Raw genomic sequence first — 19,502 nt, 5'->3', positions numbered from 1 at the left:
GGCTCATTGCAACCTCTGCCTCCCAGGTTCAAGTGATTCTTCTGCCTCAGCCTCCTGAGTAGCTGGGATTACAGGCATGTACCACCATGCCTGGCTAATTTTGTATTTTTAGTAGAGATTTTCCACATTGGTCAGGCTGGTCTTGAACTCAGGACCTCAGGTGATAAGGGAAGGGGCACTATTGACATTTATGGGTGGGACAGAGGTGTAAGATATTCTTCAAAGCACTACCTACATGTTGAAGAATTGTTCCTCACCCAGATTCTCAAAAGTCCCCTAGGACATTCATGTAGTGAAAACCTGTGTTTAATTATCTGAGCCTAGAACTTAATACAGTTAAATTTTTTTTTTTTAAATATACAGTGAACTTTCTAGGAATGCAATTATAGTTCTGTGTAAATTTAGGGAAAATTAACTTTGCTACCAAGAGTTGTTCAACATTTTGTTAAATCACTTCATTGATGGCAACATGCTGGAGGTAGTTGAGTCACCAACTCAGCACCTGGATCAGCCTGTGTTGGTAGCAGTTCCATCCCCGTGGTTCTGTGAACAGGTGGAAGCATCTGCTTACTCCATCAAGACTTCTAGGGTAGTCGGGCCGCGGCACTCACACATTAAAATACTGTTTATGTTATTTTATTGCAAGTTACTTTTCTTTCATTTCCCCTTTACATTACAGAAAGGGAAGCATTTTGCTTTTGTGTGTGTGTGTATGTAGGTAGGTTATATCATCTATGACTTTCTCTCCCTCCCTCCCTTTCTTTTTTTTGAGATGGAGTCTTGCTCTGTCACCCAGGTTGGAGTGCAGTGGTGCGATCTTGGCTCACTGCAACCTCTGCTTCCTGGGTTCAAGCGATTCTGGTGTCTCAGCTGGGATTACAGGCGCACACCACCACGCCAGACTAATTTTTCTATTTTTAGTAGAGATGGGATTTCGCCATGCTGGCCAGGGCAGGCTGGTCTCAAACTCCTGAGCTCAAGTGATTGGTCCGCCTCGGCCTCCCAAAGTCCTGGGATTACAGGCGTGAGCCTCATCCATGAATCTCAATTCAGGACAGTAAAAGTGTCATTACAAAATATTTATTGTAAAAAAGAGTTGAAGGTTGAGAGTCTCAATTCTAGTCAGTCTCTCAGTGCTTGGTTTCTTCCTACCATTTTTTCCCCCTAGGACCAGTCAGAAAGAAGCTTTTTTTTTGTTTGGTCCCTCCGCAAGAAGGAGCCCACTGTTTCCTCTCCCAGCCCAAACTCAGGCCTACGAACAACAACAACACACCACACACACACCCCTCCACTTCAAGGTATAGCCAAGAGCTTCTGGAGCCGTCAGAAAGGTCTGTACATGCTGTCTTTAGAGCTTCCAGTTTGCCCTTGGTCAAGAAATACTGTTTGCTAGGCCCTGCTGGAGTACATTAGATAATATTGGCTTCTAACCACCTGGAGGTTCTTCTTTCTTTTGTCCTTTTACTACCTTCGTACCTTAATTTCTCTCCTTGATGTCCCCCTCCCTGTTTTTCTTTTTTTCTTTTTTGCCTCCAATCCGTTCTGCGCGTTCCCTGCAGAGCAGGCGAGTAGCAATGCTGCTGGACCATGGAGCTGCTCTAGTCTCCCAGAAATCTTTTCTATACCCACATTTCTCGCGCTTAAGTGGCCCTCAGCCCCCCTCCCCCACCTCCTTCTAACCCAGGTTTCTTCTTTCTTGCCCTCCGGTCGCAGTTCTCCTGGGCCTCTGCCTCTCTCCTGTCACCCGGATCCAGGGCTGCCTTCTCTTTGTGCAGCCGTCCTTCTCCACCTTCATCCCAGACTCCCTGTCTCAGCGCCAGCTCCTCTGCCTTTGGCTCGGGTTCCCTCATCCCGACCCCAGCTTCCAGTAGTCTTGCCCGCAGGTCCCCGGGTAGTGACCAGTGCCCGGCGGCGAGTGCGTGTGCACCAGTGCACCTCCCTCTCTCCCACCTCTCAGCCGCGCGCCTCTCCGCCGCCCGCCCCACCGCGCTGTGGGCGGTCCAGGGCGGGGCTGGGATCCGGGGCGGCTCCCGGGGCTCGGGTTGTGGGAGGCGCCCTCTCCCCGGTCTTCCCCTCTCTTCCCCCCGCCCTGCCTTCCCCTGCACCCTCCTTCTTCCCTCCGCCCGGGAGCTCTCACCGGTCCCCGGCGCCGCCTCCTTCCCTCCCGGCTCCCCGCTCCCGTGGCTGCCGCCGCCCCGGGGAAGAAGAGACAGGGGTGGGGTTTGGGGGAAGCGAGAGAGGAGGGGAGAGACCCTGGCCAGGCTGGAGCCTGGATTCGAGGGGAGGAGGGACGGGAGGAGGAGAAAGAAAGGTGGAGGAGAAAGGAGGGGGGGAGCGGGGAGGAGCGGCCGGGCCTGGGGCCTTGAGGCCCGGGGAGAGCCGGGGAACCGGGCCGGCGCGCCGAGGTAAGAGCCAGGGCCCCGGGTTAGCAGGGCTCGGAGAGGGGCGCGCGGCGTGGTGGGGGAGGGGGCAGTGGGCGCAGGGCCCAGCTGGGGGAAGCGGGACTGGGGGAGAGGAGGAACCGCGGGGATGGAATCGGGGAGCGCTGAGGCGGCCGATCCCGGGAGCGTGGGTAAGCCAGGCTCTTGTGAGCCGCGGGGGCCGGGGGAGAGGAGGTGGTGAGAGGTGGAGTCCCGGGAGGGTTGGGGGCCGAGGGAGGCAGGAGGAGGGTGGGGACAGGCTTTCTCTCCTCCTCTCCCCCCACCCCGCGCGGGGCTCCGCCCCCGCCTCCTCCGCGGGGCGCTCTCTTGGTCCCCGGACTGAGCCCAGTCGGAGCCTGCGAGGCAACCGGCAAGAGGTCGAGTAGTCTCCGGGTACGGGCCGCGCCGGCGGGGCTCGGTCCGGTCCTCATGGCCGCCTCTCACTTAGATGCTGCTGCTGCTGCTGCTGCCTCTGGCGCCACTCTTCCTCCGCCCCCCGGGCGCGGGCGGGGCGCAGACCCCCAACGCCACCTCGGAAGGTGCACCCTTCTTCGACGACCTCGGGCCCTCCTTCGCCCCACTTCCCTTTCCCTGCATCTCCTCATTTCTGGTCCTCATCACGATCCCATCAGTCTCACATATCATCCCGGTCTGGCAACCCCTTCTGCTCGGCTCCGCTTTACTACTGCTGACCTCTTTCTGTCACCCCACGTTACTATCCAGCACCCCTTTTCTCTGCCCACATTACTACACTATACCACCTTTTTATGCATTATTTTCTCCGCCTCAATCCCTTTCCCAGCCCCTCATTACTACCTCAATTACTCCCTTTTCTTGGTCCCACTTTGCTGTCCAGATGATCTTATAAGGCCCCCTTTATCCTCCTGTCCTAATTCAACTCAAATATCCTCATTTAGCCTTTATTTTTTTTTAAATAAAAGCTCCACCCACATATCATACCCTTCATGATTTCTTTACTTTTCTTCCTTACCTCCACCCAGCACCCTTCCCTCCCCACTTGTGGGTTCTCTCATCAGCTTTAACCCTGGCCCTTTACTCTCGGTCCTTTAGCCAGGGGATCTGTACCTGTTCCCACTCCCACCCTCTAGTGCCCCATCCCTCTTCTTCCGTCCCCAGCCTGCCCACAGACCACGCCCTACCCTCCCCTGCCTCCCATTGGGGAGCCTGCCTTTTCCTCTTTCCCACCATTCCTCTCTGTATGCCTCCCCCACTCACCCCTTAGGTTGCCAGATCATACACCCGCCCTGGGAAGGGGGCATCAGGTACCGGGGCCTGACTCGGGACCAGGTGAAGGCTATCAACTTCCTGCCGGTGGACTATGAGATTGAGTATGTGTGCCGGGGGGAGCGCGAGGTGGTAGGGCCCAAGGTCCGCAAGTGCCTGGCCAACGGCTCCTGGACAGATATGGACACACCCAGCCGCTGTGGTGAGTAGCCTCGGAAGCCCCTCCCCTCTTCAAGACCATTCCTTTTCCTGCCGCAAACTTAGCATTACTGCTTGCAAGTCAGCACTTTAAATCCAGTATACCAAAATTCACAAATACATTTATTGAAAGACTACTACATAAGAGCGGTTTTGCTCTGTGCGGTTGGAGGTAGTAGAGCTAGCAGCCTGCACAGTTCATTTCATCCTCCCTTCATTAGGCCACTGCTCATTGGCCTATAACATTGATAATTCATCCTGTGAATTATTCTCTTTGAGGATCATTAGTGGCAGATGATGACAAAAAAATTCTAAAATGATTTCATCACATTTTTGCATACCTCTGTCACCAACCCAGAGACCATATGCCCAAGAAACAAAAGCCAGTTTAATATTAGTAGAAGCCAACTATAATAAGAAAATCTGATTGTGCATCCAAAGTTATATACATCTACATATTTCAAAGCCAGAGAACCGCCCACTGTAGCTGACTTTGAAGAGATCCCATTTTGTGTGCTTATAGCCCCATCTTGGGTTCCTACAATGGTAATTTTTTTTTTTTTTTCTTTCGGGAATGTGTGGATGCTTGCAGAGGTAAGGGAGGATTGGAAGATAGGTAGGCAAATCCTTTTCACATGTGATTTTCTTTAGAGCAGGATGCTTGTGGACCCAAACCCACACCTGAGTCCCCTGCTCTTTAAAGGGAAAGAGCCTTCTCCAACTCGCCTCTCTTCTTATTTTCCTGTCTCTCCACAGTCCGAATCTGCTCCAAGTCTTATTTGACCCTGGAAAATGGGAAGGTTTTCCTGACGGGTGGGGACCTCCCAGCTCTGGACGGAGCCCGGGTGGATTTCCGGTGTGACCCCGACTTCCATCTGGTGGGCAGCTCCCGGAGCATCTGTAGTCAGGGCCAGTGGAGCACCCCCAAGCCCCACTGCCAGGGTGAGGGGAACAGCTGCCTGCATGCAGCTGATGAGGACGCTTGTGTGAGGATGGGAGTGGGGTGGGAATGGATAATGGGAAAGAATGGGGAGCTACAAAATGTGGGGAGGACATTGGAAAGGGGAGATGAAAGTCCCTTTTTCCTCCATCACTTGCCTCAAACTTCCTCTTGCAGTCCCGGATATCCTCTGTAGGTTGTGGGCTTCCTTCCTTTACCTTTTAAAAAAATCTTCTTCCTGCTCCCAATTCTTAAAGCCTCACGTTTTCTCTTTTCCTTTATGAATCTCACCTCTCTCACCTTCTTAAGGTTTAAATACTCCAATTTTCCCTTTCTCTAAACTTAGAACTTTCCATTGCATCACCCTCTTCTAGAATTGATCCCTCACCATTCCTTATATAATTAATTTATTGTAAAGTCTCAGAAATAAATCAAACATTGTACTGAGAAAAATGGAGAAGGAGAGCTCTGGGGGTGGAAACATATTAGGGTAAAAGACTTAAAATTGGAGGCAGCACTATCAGAAGATGAAGAACAACTCAGGGATGGGGTGGGAAGAAGACAGTCCTTTTCTATACCTCCCAGACAACCTCCATTATTCCCTAAGGGAATCAGTGTTGTGTCTGTCTACTTTTTTTTTTTTGCCATGTAATTCTACAAACTCTCCCTTTTCTAGGCACCTGAACTCTGCCATCTTCTCTCCTGGGGTGCAGTCATCCCATTCCTATGCCTCATACTTCCTCTACCCTGGTAGATTCTTTCAAGATCCTTGGGCTTTACTTTCCTCACATAACTCAGTTATTCTGCTTCTAGTTTACCATTTTATTCTGGAAATGGAGAGTCCCATCCAGGGGTGGACTTATGACACTACCGAAACTTAGGCTTCAAGGTTTCTCACCTACAGGGCCCTCTTCCTGTGCTCTAATAATATAGAGGGCTCGATGGATATGTGTTCATATGGTAATAGGCTTTTGTAAAAATTGCAGAAATAAGATTTTAACAGCAATTGCTTAAAGCCAATTGTATGTGTAATTTTTTTCTTAAAGATTACCAATTTTGTAATATTCAGGCACCACAGAACCAAGATCTGCCCCAAACTTAGCTACCGGCATTCCTGTCTCAAATTCTGTTGTTCTATGAAAACTCGAAGAAGAAAATAAGTCCTGATCCCCAGAACCCCCTTGCTCTTATCCCCAGGCACCCTCCCCTCAGAAACGCAGGCTTCTGCCCTCCCTGGTCTTCAGCATGGACAGGTGTGGGAGGGGGCTGGGGATCAGGCCAGGGAAGCTGGGCGCCAGTGGTAACTCTTCTCTGATCCCCGTCTTTCCTGCTGCCAGTGAATCGAACGCCACACTCAGGTGAGATGAGAAACCCTTACCGCGTGCACTGCAATGCCCTCCCCTTCACTCTGCACCCTCCACCCCCTGAAATTCTGCCCTTGAGGCTACGGGGCGTCGTCCGTTGTCACCTTCCCCAACCCACCCCAGTTTGCGGCCACCCCCTTCCCTCCCTACCTGTTTCCTGCCTCCAGTCCCGGTTTTCCGGGCTGCGGTCCCTCCGTGTCCCTGCTTGGCTACACTTCCCTGGGCTCCACCTCCTCCCAGACTGCCTCGCCGGTGTCAGGCAGAGCCCAGCAGAGGGCGGCAGGGTGCTGGGAGACCCTGAGCTTCCACCACGTCTTCCCTGTGGGGTTTCTTGCGACCTTCTCTGGAACCTTTTCCAGCCTGCTGCCTCCTAGGATTTCACCTAATGGACTTCCTCAGCCCGTCCCACCCATCCCAACCCTGGCCAGGCCTCTCGCGCTCTTCCCCACATCCTTTCCTTCTGTGGACCCCTTCCTTGTCTTTTCTCAATTCCATGTCCCGTCTCCCTTTCTCAGGTTTCTGTCTACCCCGCCCCAGGCTCCCTTCCACGATCCCACCACTCCCTCAAACCAGTCTCCCTTCCGCACCCAACTCGTTCCCTCCAAAACCGTTTCCTCTCCCCCCATACCCTCAGTGCTTCACTGTATCGACTCATACTCCCACTTCAGACCTCAGGCGCCAGCCCCGTTTCTCTCCCGTCCCACTCGCATCCTTCCCTTCCTACCTCTGGTTCCTCCGTGCTTCAGCCTCCCGCTGCTCCCTCCGCCCACCCCGCCCTCCTGGCACGCCCCGTCCCCATTTCTCCTCCCCTCGGGTCCCCTTAAGTGAGATCCCTCCCTTCCTCTTTCGTTCCTTTCCTCTTCGAGGTTGCATCCCCCCTCCTCTCCCCTCCCCGTCCCCCGCCCCTCCGCGACTGTCGCTCCCACCAAGGGGCACTCGCTTCCCTCCCCCGCCCCCCTCTTGCCTCCCCCAGCTCCCGCCCGCCCCCCTAACCCCCCGCCCCCGCTGCCGCGCGCCGTCCGTGACGTCAGAGCCCCCTCCCAGCCCCACATCTCCCTCCTCCTCCTCCTCCCCTCCGTCGGTCAGTCAGTCCGCGAGGAGAGTCCGCGGTGGCGGCGACGGTGGCGAGAGCCGCGGGGGCTGTAGGAAGCCAACCTTCCCTGCTTCTCCGGGGCCCTCGCCCCCTCCTCCCCACAAAACCAGGGATGGAGGCGCCTCCCCGGCACCCTCTCAGCAGCCCTCCCCAGGAAAAGTGTCCCCCCTGAGCTCCTTCCGCTCCCCAACAGCTACCCCTGCCCCCCACGCCATGGGGCCAGGGGCCCCTTTTCCGCGGGTGGGGTGGCCACTGCTGCTTCTGGTTGTGATGGCGGCAGGGGTGGCTCCGGTATGGGCCTCACACTCCCCCCATCTTCCGCGGCCTCACCCGCGGGTCCCCCCGCACCCCTCCTCAGAACGGCGCGCAGTGTACATCGGGGCACTGTTTCCCATGAGTGGGGGCTGGCCAGGGGGCCAGGCCTGCCAGCCCGCGGTGGAGATGGCGCTGGAGGACGTGAATAGCCGCAGGGACATCCTGCCGGACTATGAGCTCAAGCTCATCCACCACGACAGCAAGGTAGCCCTGGACATGGGGGTGGGTGGGAGGTGGGGGTTTGCGGGGCAGGGGGCCAGCCAGCTGCACGCGCCTCCATCTGTCTGAGTCGTCTCTGGGATTGCGAGGCAGACCCCTCCCTTGTGTGACTGGCAGGAGATGGGCTGGAGGTGCAGGAGCTCGGGGAGAGTCGCAGGGGCTGGAGGTCCAAGATGAGCGTCTAGGGGTTCAAGATGGTTAAGCATGCTGCAAGGCAGACCCTTCTGCCCCGCTGCGGGAGTCTCCCAGAAGTGTAGGGGTTTCGGGAAACTGGTGGTGGATTTAAGGTATTGGGAGACACTGATCCTCTGAGGGAGTAAACTAACCCTGGAATGGGTTGGGGGTGGAGGGAATGTCAGAGGTGGGTAGCTGGATTGGGGGTTTACATTTACCATGGTAACAAGGTAAAGTCTTGGCGTAGGTTGGAGCTGAAAGGAATAGAGACAGAATGAGGAAAATTTTGAGAGACTTGAGAGCTCTAGTTTATTTATCATAACAAACAGCAAGGTAGTGGTGAGCCCTACCTGACTCCTTCTCATCTCTCTATTTCCAACCCTGTTGAGCATTCCCAGACTGTGGGATAGATGGCATATGGAGACTGGGGAAGGCTAATGATCAAGAGGTGGGCAAAAGCACTGGGAAAATGATTTGGATTGGGGATCCACATGGGAGCCCCCACAATAGCATGGGGATGGAGAAGAGTCAGCATATAGGGAGAAGAGAACAGAAAAGAATGGCAGTGGGGGAGAGGGGCAAGGAGGTAGGGTGGGGATAATGAGAGATCTTGGGGCACCCTATGGAACTTGGGTCCTGACCTTATCTTCCCTTATAGCATTGTGGCCTCTAGGATGTGAGAAGGGAAATGGGATTTAGGGAATAGGGAGGTGAGTTGAGGGAGAGAGAAGGTAAGCAAATTTGTGTCCAGGGGTATTAGGGGATAGCTTATAATGAGGTTCCTTTCCCACCCCTGCCCTACATGAATAATTGGGGGTGCGGGAAAGGATGTGACACAGGGAAGGAGATTTAAGACCTCAAATTTATCTTTGCTGACATGGGGCCCCAGAGACTTAAGGAATTGGGTTAGGGTGAAATAGAGTACAGAAGGTGAGAATTTGGTGATCTTACCAAAGATCAACCTTGGGGTGGTCCAAGGGTTTGTATTCATTCTTTAGAACGTCACTATACACCTAGAAATAGGTGTGTGTGTGTGATAGGTGTGTGAGGGGACAGAAGTGAGGTTGAAAGTAGGGTACTTGAGGAGAAGAGAGCACAAGAATTGTCAGGAGCTTGGAGAGAGAACTTCAAATCCCCTTTGACTGTTACTTTCTCATGGTTCTCAACCTTCAGTGTACATAAGAATCACCAGAGGAGTTTGTTAAAAATACAGATTTTAGCTCCTTGGTCAGGGATGAATCCCAAGTATTTATCTGTATTTTTACCAATAGGCATCCTGTCTTGGTGAATTCCTGAGCTGTAAGCTAACCCCAGAATGCCTATAGGAAGAGCAGGAGGGTACAGGAAAATAATTAGGTATTAGGGGATGGGAGGCAGGAAGAGAAATAGAGGATCAGATCTGGTAGAGGGTCAGACTCGGTCAGAGAGATCACTACTGGCTATGGGGAGTGGAGTGTGAAGAAAATTACCGGGAGAGATGGGTGCAGGCTTTATGATAGGGGATCACAGGAGATAGGGGAGGCCTGGCTGTGAGCTCAAACTCATCCACCATGACAGGTGATTCCCTGGAGGTGGTGGGAAGCAGACGCGGGAACTGGGAGAAGGGAACTGGAGGAGAACATACCAGAGGCAGCAAGCGGGGCTGGATGGGAAGGCAGAGGAACCGGAATGTGTCAACTGGAATAAGTCGGTTTCCTGCCTGCAAATCCAGATCATTGCAAGAGCAAAGAGAGGGAGGAGAACTAAGGAAGTCTATTGGGGAGGGGGGAGAGAATCTCGTGGTGGAGAGAATCTGCAGTGATGAACAGTGTGTGGAAGAGGGAAAGGGTTGCAAGAAAAGGTAGATAAGAAATCAGGAAACAAAATGGGGGGCATGCATTGCCCTGTTGATATGTATCTTATATGTTCTTGTATGTCCTCATTATTCCTATTAACCCTGTCTTTAGAGGAGAAGTGGAGGGGCACCGAGGGGCTGTAGGAGAAGCTGGGAGCAGGATCTGGAGTAATAAATGTGGGGAGAGTGCAGGAAGGTGGGTCCTGAGAATGGTAAAGATTTACAAAGTTGCCTTAGTGGGAGGCATAAAGAGAAAACCTTCCAATGTTGTTGAACACTGCCCTTGGCCAGGGTGAGGGTAGGGTGGGCAACAGAGTTCTCAGTGAGTGCTGGTTCTTCAGATTCCAACAGCTTCCCTTGTTTCCCCCTTCTCCAACTTCCCACCGTGTCCCAAATGTCAGGCCTCAGTGGGAGGTAAGCAGGCTCCAGAGTGCTTTCTTTATTTCCTTTCTACTTATCCTCTCCTCCCCGCAACATTTCACCTTCCTCAGTCCCCTGAGCCCCCTGTCTGTGTCCCCTCTGCCCTGGCTCCCCACTGGCTGCCATTTTGTCTTCACATGCACTGAGGTTCCAGCAGCTTCTGAAATGTCATATATCAGCAGGAAGGGAACAGGCAGTGGGAGACCCAAGGCTGGCTCTTCCTCCCCCATTTCCCCTCCTCCCAGGCTTCCTTTCTTCTCTGGCTTTCTGCTTGTTTACTTTCCCTAGCTCCAAGCCTCTCTTTAAGGCACCTCTCAAATTGTCTGGTTTCTTGAGAGTTCCATTCTATTCATTCTCTCTGTTCTTTCCTCATCCTACATTCTTCCCCACTTCCACCCCCCAGTGTCTTTTTTTCTAATGGACCTGTCAAATGTCAGGGCCCAGCAGGAGGGATGGATCACTGAGCGGGACCCCCTACTGGTCTTGTTCCTGTTCTCTCTTTACTTATCACTAGCTCTGAAAAGAGAAGAGGGAGGAAACAAAGGGAAGGTGGGGAGAAGGGGTTTGAAGAGGTGAGGAAGGGATTTTCATAATATGGCTTTGAGCAAGCTGCCTGAGGACATGGAAAGAGTTTACCATATTCCTACTGACTCTTTTCTACCCACTGGTGTTTGGAGCATAGAAACATGGGGTAAAGGGCCTGGTGACAAAGGGAAGGGTCTGAGGGTGAGCTGAACGGAGGTAAGGTGATATGTTCATTAATACCAAAGGAGGGGTGTGCAGGAGAGGTGATGGGTAAGGCTCCAGATGAAAGACAGAGAAGGAAGTTTAATGAAAGAGGAGAAAAAAGACTCTTGACAGGAAGAGATGCTAGAAAGGAGAAGAAAATGGTAATTAATGATGAAAGTGAGTAGTTGAGAAAGGAACTAATTTGTTTGAGAAAGATAAGAGTAGGAATTGCAGACAGGGGAGGGGCCCCAGGAGAGCTTGCCCTCATCTCTTCTCTTGTCTTTCAGTGTGATCCAGGCCAGGCCACCAAGTACCTGTATGAGCTGCTCTACAACGACCCTATCAAGATCATCCTTATGCCTGGCTGCAGCTCTGTCTCCACGCTGGTGGCTGAGGCTGCTAGGATGTGGAACCTCATTGTGGTAAGTAGGGCTATGGGGGTCAAAAGATGGGGTCATTCCCTTTTGAGCTCTACTAAAGGGACGATCGCGATTGCGGGTTTGTATTGAAAAGATTGCAGGGGACCTGCTTCTAAGATTCAGAGTCCTCTGCAGACCTGAGCTAGGCAGCTTCCTAGCAACAGTGGCCTGACAGTACTGCAGCTGACCTCCTTCTTCAGAAGGAATTGAAATTAGATCAGTGAAAGAGCATCCTGATTGTGAGGGGTGCGTGGGCCTTTGAGAATCACTTTTCCTTAGGCAGACCAGAGGTGGGGAGGTTTGGAGAGAGTAAAGTAGAGAAACTGAAAGACAGAAAGAGGGTTAAAGGAACTCTTAGCCACGCTTGGTGTCCTCAGTGAACAGACCCTGTTGCACTCACTCTCCCTGCCCCACAGCTTTCCTATGGCTCCAGCTCACCAGCCCTGTCAAATCGGCAGCGTTTCCCCACTTTCTTCCGAACGCACCCATCAGCCACACTCCACAACCCTACCCGCGTGAAACTCTTTGAAAAGTGGGGCTGGAAGAAGATTGCTACCATCCAGCAGACCACTGAGGTCTTCACTTCGGTGAGGAGGGGTTGGGCAAGGGGTAAAGGGACATAAGCTCTAATTCCAGCACAGGGAGATGTGATGCGAGATTCACTTTTAGAGGCGAGAGCTTGATTCTTCATTAAAAGAGAACACATTTCTTGAGGATTAAGTGCATGTTCTTTCTGTAGCCAGGGGAAAGAATGAGTTGAGTTTTTGGAATCCTCTCTGTCTTTATGATTTCATGATTTTTTTCCCCTGTTTAATGCCGTGTTCCCGACAGACAGACCCAGAATGACTCAGTTCTGTTAAAGTAGGTTCAATCCAAAGTGGAGGCAAGAGATGGGAGGGAAGATGAGATAGGAATCCAGGAAGGCAGCAGATTCCAGAGGCTCTCAAGGGGGGTGGTGGGTGGGTGCGAATGGGAACAGAGGGGATGGAGCCGGTGGATTACAGGGGAGAGAAGGAGAGGAGAAAGAGAAAGAGCGAGAGAGAGAGAGAGAGAGAGAGAGGAGAATGGGGGAGAGGAGAGAGAGGGGCAGACGGACAGCTGCATGGGTCTGGTAGTTGGCACTAAGAGAGAGAAGCCAACAGACAAGGAAAGGTTGAGTGGGGAGAGGGAGATTTGGGGAGGTAGAGAGGAAATACAGGCTCTACATCTGAAGAAGGCAGTCTGCGCCCTTCCTTTGGTTCTATTCTTTGGGTCTTCTATCCACTGTGTTCAGTGGCCCTTTAATCCTCCCCCACTTTCGCTCTGATTCAGACCATTCTTTGTCTGTCTGCCCACTCGCCTCTTGAGGTTGGCATCATGCTGTCTGTCCTAGTCCTCGCCTTGTCTTTTCCTGGTTCCTCTATGTTTCTTTCCCCCATCTTTGCCTTCAGTGGTAGGAGTGGGTGAATGGAGTGGCTTCCCCCACACAGAGCCTCAGCAGGGGCTCATCATTCACCTTCCCACTTGGAAGCCATATCCTAAGACCAGACGCCTTCCTGAACTCCTCACTCCAGGGACAGAAGCTGTTGAAGGAAGGTTCAGAATGGCTGTGTCTTTGCTCTATCTGAGTACTGCTCTGAAATCCCCAGTTCACCTCTCTGGTCTTTATTCCCTCATGCACCTGTGTTTTTCCAACTTGTTTTTCATTCCCACCCAAGACTCTGGACGACCTGGAGGAACGAGTGAAGGAGGCTGGAATTGAGATTACTTTCCGCCAGAGTTTCTTCTCAGATCCGGCTGTGCCTGTCAAAAACCTGAAGGTCAGGTGGCTGGAAGTGGTGGGCTCTGTTTACAGAGGGACCAAGCTGGGGGACAGGGGCTGGTTGGAGAGGAAAGCAAGGCGGGGGCAGGTTTTGATTCTCTGAGGCAATAGCATCTCCTGGGGAAGTTTAGCTCCATCTTCCAATTGACGTTTATCCACTATGCATTGAGCGTTACCGTGCACTAAGCACTTTGGGATGGGAAATCAAAGCTGCGAAGATGCCTGGCTTAGCCCCTCAGGCATTCCCAGATGTCCCTCAGGAGCTATTTCTCTCTCTGTTCTGTAGCGCCAGGATGCCCGAATCATCGTGGGACTTTTCTATGAGACTGAAGCCCGGAAAGTTTTTTGTGAGGTGGAGTTGGATCTGAAGAGGGAGGGGCACTGGGTGGGAATTCCCCTTGGTTTTCTTGTGGGGCCTCCTCTCGGCATCTGTGCCTGAGTTGATAGCATATGATCTGAGGTGACGATTCATAGGATGTCTCTGTCTGTTGTCTCTGACTGCATCCCTTGTCTGCACACACATGATGCTTTCTTCAGATCTCATTTTTCTACTGCTTTGTGTTTCCCGAGAAGCCTATGAATTCCATCTGTCCTGACTGACTGGAAAAGGCCACTCAGAAATACAGGGACTGGGGAGTAACTTAGAAGGAGGAATTGTCAGCCTTTCCTACCATCCCCAAGACTTGCAGATTTCTCTTTGTAGTTCTACTGCTCTTCCCTGGTTCCCAAGAGGCTAAATAGTGTCAAGTGAGATAAGACAAAAACAAACAAACGAGCAAACAAAAACCCAGCCATCCTCCTCTGTATTCAGGTGTACAAGGAGCGTCTCTTTGGGAAGAAGTACGTCTGGTTCCTCATTGGGTGGTATGCTGACAATTGGTTCAAGATCTACGATCCTTCTATCAACTGCACAGTGGATGAGATGACTGAGGCCGTGGAGGGCCACATCACCACTGAGATTGTCATGCTGAATCCTGCCAACACCCGCAGCATTTCCAACATGGTGAGAGTGTGGGGACTTGCAGGCTGGCACCTGGGAGGGTGGAGGGGACTGAGGGAGGCTTGCAGGGGAGAGGGTGCCAGGGAGAGGGTGTGGAATTTGGATATAAGGGAGAAGAGGGCGCTGTGCCCACCCTGGACTTGTCTGCATTATGTTTTCTGTGGATCCTACCTTTGCTCTGACTTCCTTGGGTAGGAGAGAGAGAGAGAAAAAAAAAAGATAGAGTTGTATGTTCAGTGGGTTCCTAATGAGTGGAAGGGCTGTTACCATGGAGACGAGGAGCAGTTGGTGAGAAGTCAGAGGAGGAACCGGCGTTAATGATAATATGGATGCTGTATACGCAAGCACACCTTTACAGGAGCGCTGTGTCTGGGCAGGATTGCATTTTATTTTCTTGGTGATTTACGTTAGTACTTTAGAGTTGCTTAATATTCACTCATGATTGATATGCAATTAGCTTGGATCCTGTTGCTTTTTTTAATGATTCTTTTTTTAGAATTTTATATGGAGAAGGGGCTTTTGAAATCATTTAGCCCCAGACAGCTGGTTAATGACAGACTTGGAGCGAGCAGGCGCATTCTCTGATTTGGGAGGGCTGGGGCAGCCCTGCAGCTGAGGGGCAGAAGTGAGTGTGGGTGTAGGCGTAGGGGAAGAGGCTTCTTTACTGCTCAGCACTACATTGTAAAGAGTACAGGAATTTGGGATAAGCTCGATACGTCCACCTATGTGTCTGCTTATTGTACCAAGTGTGTACCTGCTTTGGAGAACGTGCTAGGGTTGAGTTAATGGTTGTAAAGCCCCCAAATAGCTTGATTTAAAAAGTTTTACTAACAGTGGCATTTATGTGGAGCTTAGATTCATGATTTCAGGGATCCTAACAGCAATACTCTGATATGGACTTATTATTTACATTTTGTAGACCAGGAAAATGAGACTCAGAGTGGTTTAATGACTTGTCTCAGGTCATGCAGCTACTCAGCAGTCCAGCTGGAGTTGAATCCTAGTTAAATCTGACTCCAAACTGCTCTGCCTCATCACTTCCCATGGAAAACTATAAAGCCTGACTAAAAAGTTTGTACTTTTATCTGCTAACACTTTTTAGCTACTGGCAGTTTCTAAGCAAAGGAGAAATAAGATTTAGGAAGTTGACTCTGGTGGTGCGTTGTGATGAAAGATCTGCTGCCACATGGACTCTGGTCATGCACACTGTTTTGGGACATTCTAAGTGGACTCTATGTTTTAAGGTATGTTAGTTGAAAAATACAATGAAAAAATTTTGGAAGATCACTTTCCCGTAGAGTACCCAAGAGGTGAGTCATCCCTAAAACCTGGGAAAGTATTGGAATTGGCTACCAAAGCCAGAAAGGCTTGTTGGTGCCCTGAGCCCAGGACCTGCCGATCATTGATTCTGTCTTACAGCAGGGAGCTAGAGGAGGCTGACAGAAAACAGGGATTTGGCTGGGTCTGGTGGCTCACACCTGTAATCCCAGCATCTTGGGAAGCCAAGGCAGAAAGATCATTGGAGCCCAGGAGTTCAAGACCAGCCTGGGCAATATAGTGAGACCCCCAGCTCTAAACAAAAAGAGAGAGAGAGAGAACAGAGAGTTGGTTAGGAACATAGAGGGACACCTGAGCGTTGGGGCAGGAAGACTTGGAAGGTCCCTTTCTGGCTTTTTGTCTCTAGAGAAAGATAGAGTCCGTAGGGCTTCCAATGGGACCAGCCTAAAATGCCAATGGGGAAGCCAATATTTTCTGAAGAGGATAGAAGCAGTCTTAACAACAGCCTAGGGGCAGGAGAGATTATAGATGAATCAAACAGCACCAATAGAAGTGGATCAAAGTAAGGGTTGGACTTAGGGGGCCGGAGCCATGGAGACTTAGAAAAGAAGCAGAGTTGCTTTTATTCCCTAAGGATGGCCTTACATTTAGATCAGTAGTTCTCAAACTTTAACGTTCGTCAGAACCACCTGGAAAGGTAGCACACAGGTTACCAGGCCCTTCCCCTGGAAATTCTGATTCAGGAGATCTGGGCTAGGGCCTGAGAAATATTTCTAGTAAGTCCCTGGGGATGCTGATGCTACTGGTCTGGGGATCACACCTTGAGAACTATTAGTTAGGGTAGTGGTTTCAACCAGAGGCTACCCTATCTGGAGGCAGTTTTGGTTGTTACAGTTGAGGGTAGGGGATGGGGAGGGATACATGCTCCTGATATCTAATGTGTTGAAGCCAAAGATGATTCTAAACATCCTACAAAGCACAGTCCCTGACAACAAACAATTATCTTGCTCAAAATGTTAATAAATAGTGCAGAGAGTGAGAAGCCTTAGTTTAGAGAAAACATCTTTAGGGGCCATATGTGGAAATGGAGAGTAGGTTAGGGTGGTTTTAGAGAAATGTAACTGTGGGATAGAGGGGAATGTGGGAGGTGGCATCCTGGAGATTAGATTTTGAGGAAATCCTGATTGGGGTAGAGATCCCATCAGACCTAGGACCAATACAAACTAAAAAGCTACCTCAAGATACACATTCTAGCCCACTGTCAAGCATTCATTCTTGAGAGCCAGATGAGGATTTGCACTTGGCTGATTAACTAATTGCTATGGGTTGAGGGGTCTTTATTGTTCAGATTTCCTTAAGCTGCAGAGTAGAGTTTCTGTTTGACAATCTATAACTGTATCTTTACTGACTCAAGGGGGAAGCATTCTACTCTTCTCTACTCTTGGGGTGGCAGGAGCAATGGTGCCCCCGGTGGTTAGGCGTGTTTGTGGTAGTGACCTGGCGTGAGCACAGAGTATGACGACCTGGGCAGGGGACCGCATCATGCTGAGCAGATTAATCCCTTTCCATCTGGGTGATTTTTTTTATGCTGTATTTACGTTGAACTGAAGATTGAATAGACCAATCTTTCAATTTGAAACTAAGGACTACTCAAAGTATTAGCCTAGCCGCTATTTGTGCAGATGCTCTTGGAGAGAGGCGGTCTCACGTACAGAGACTGTGTAGGGTGGCTGGTAAAAGTATGGATTAGCTCTGCTACTCACTAGCAGTATAATTTTTTTCAGGCAAGTTATATAACTCTTCTCTGCCTCAGTTTTCTTATCTCTAAAATGGGAATAATAACACCTCATTGGATTGTTTGAAGATTAAATAAGGTGATATAGGTTCCCTAGGAAAATGCTTGATACATACTAAGGACTGTAAATGTTAGCCATCATCATCATCATCCTGTGTAAGGAGGGTTTGATATCAATGAAACATTTCAACAGAAGAGTTAAGAGGACTCAGTGATTTGAAAGGGTCTAATGTGATTCCAAGGCTTCAGTCCCGTTTCCTGGGAACTGTTTGGGAGTAAGGAAAAATTGAGCTTCGTCTTGGATATTTTGATTTTGAAAGTATTCATCATCCATTTATAAATGCCTCAGAGTCAGTTAGAAATATGGACTTGAGGCCAGGCGCGGTGGCTCACGCCTATAATCCCAGCACTTTGGGAGGCCGACGCAGGTGGATCACAAGGTCAGGAGTTCAAGACCAGCCTGGCTAACATGGCGAAACCCTGTCTCTGCTAAAAATACACAAATCAGCTGGGTGTGGTGTTGCGTGCCTGTAATCCCAGCTACTCCGGAGGCTGAGGCACAAGAATCTTGTGAAACCAAGAGGTTGCAGTGAGCCAAGATCGCATCACTGCACTCCAGTCTGGCAACAGAGCAAGACTCCATCTCAAAAAAAAAAAAAAAAAAAAGAGAGAGAAAAAAAAAAAAAAAAAAAGAAATATGGACTTGAAATATTGAAATATTTGGCTGAAATTATAGAACTGAGTATCAGTAACAAAGATGAGGTTGAGAGTCAAGGAAATTCACATAGAAAAAATGTAACTTACTTTATACCCAGCATTTTTATACATGTTCTAATTTCATTTCACACTATTTTAGATAGTATTATTCTCATTTTAAAGCTGAATAACCAACTGGTGAGGTTTAATAACTTTTTTGAGATTTCATTGCAGGTAAAATGATTAGAATATGAATTCATCCCTTTATCTATCCAACAGACTTTTATTTTTATTTTTTTTTGAGATAGAGTATCCCTCTGTTGCCCAGGCAGGAGTGCGGTGGTGCAGTCACTGCAGCCTTGACCTCCTGGGCTCAAGCCATCCATCCACCTCAGCCCCTCCTAAGTAAGCTGGGATCACTGGCATATGCCACCAAGTCTGGCTAATTTTTTTTTTTTTTTTTTTTCTTGAGATGGAGTCTTGCTCTGTTGCCTAGGCTGGAGTGCAATGGTGCGATCTCAGCTCACTGCAACCTCTGCCTCCTGGGTTCAAGCAATTCCCTGCCTCAGCCTTCTGAATAGCTGCGATTTTGGCACACATGCCCAGCTAATTTTTTTTGTATTTTTGGTAAAGATGGGGTTTCACCATGTTGGTCAGGTTGGTCTTGAACACCTAACCTCGTGATTCTCTCCTCGGCCTCCTGAAGTGCTGGGATTACAGGCGTGAGCCATTGCACCCAGCCAAGTCCGACTAATTTTTTTTTTTGAGATGGAGTCTCGCTCTGTTGCCCAGGCTGGAGTGCGATTGGCATGATCTCCGCTTACTGCAACCTCTGCTTTTTGAGTTCAAGCGATTCTCCTACCTCAGCCTCCCAAGTAGCTGGGATTACGGGAGCCCACCAACACACGCAGCTAATTTTTGTATTTTTAGTAGAGACGGGGTTTCACCAGGTTGGCCAGGCTCTCTGGAATTCCTGACCTCAGGTGATCCACCTGCCTTAGCCACCCAAAGTGCTGGGATTACAAGCATGAGCCACCGAGCCACTGTGCCCAGGCTGACTTGTTTTTTATAAAGCCTTTTTAAAATAAAATTTTCTTTTCTTTTTTTTTTTTTAAAGACAGAGCCTTGCTCTGTTGCTCAGGCTGGAGTGCGGTGGCATCATCTCAGCTCACTGTAACCTCCACTTCCCGAATTGAAGTGATTCTTTAGCCTCAGCCCTCAGCCTACTGAGTAGTTGGGACTACAAGTGCACACCACCATACCCAGCTAATTTTTTGTATTTTGGTAGAGATGGGGTTTCACCATGTTGCCCAGCTGGTCTTGAACTGCTGAGCTCAGGCAGTCTGCCCACCTCGGCCTCCCAAAGTGCTAGGATTATAGGCATGAGCCACTGTGCCTGGCTTTTTTTTTTTTTAAAGGCATTTTGAGTTTCACCGGCCAGTGTGTCCCAAGCTTTTGAACCCAGCATTTTCGGAGGCCGAGACGGGTGGATAACGAGGTCAGGAGATCGAGACCATCCTGGCTAACACGGTGAAACCCCATCTCTACTAAAATATACAAAA

At 50.3% G+C, this 19,502-nt stretch overlaps 1 protein-coding gene across 4 annotated transcripts in view; it reads left to right on the top strand.

Annotated features, from left to right (window-relative positions):
* The first annotated feature begins 2,121 nt into the window (after positions 1-2,121).
* GABBR1 (gamma-aminobutyric acid type B receptor subunit 1) overlaps positions 2,122-19,502 on the top strand; it is a 44,437-nt gene continuing 27,056 nt past the window's right edge. For 3 of the 4 annotated variants that reach the window (XR_001885143.1, XM_017870217.1, XM_017870216.1), the window contains exons 1-6: positions 6,567-7,779; positions 11,239-11,373; positions 11,787-11,957; positions 13,068-13,169; positions 13,458-13,523; positions 13,983-14,174. Coding sequence is in view for 3 of the 4 variants with exons in the window: in XM_017870217.1 (XP_017725706.1) it covers positions 6,661-7,779; positions 11,239-11,373; positions 11,787-11,957; positions 13,068-13,169; positions 13,458-13,523; positions 13,983-14,174 (1,785 nt within the window). In the remaining variant the exon portion in view is untranslated. Of the gene's footprint in view, positions 2,406-2,868; positions 2,960-3,663; positions 3,868-4,619; positions 4,806-6,140; positions 6,162-6,566; positions 7,780-11,238; positions 11,374-11,786; positions 11,958-13,067; positions 13,170-13,457; positions 13,524-13,982; positions 14,175-19,502 lie in introns of those variants that run through there. The other variant, XM_017870218.1, reaches the window with a different exon arrangement.

This window comes from Rhinopithecus bieti, unplaced genomic scaffold, assembly GCF_001698545.2.
Source record: "Rhinopithecus bieti isolate Rb0 unplaced genomic scaffold, ASM169854v2 scaffold_5150, whole genome shotgun sequence".
Taxonomy (NCBI): Eukaryota; Metazoa; Chordata; class Mammalia; order Primates; family Cercopithecidae; genus Rhinopithecus; species Rhinopithecus bieti.
The sequence above is the reverse complement of the archived record's forward strand: the minus strand, read 5'-3'. Positions and strand labels throughout refer to the sequence as shown.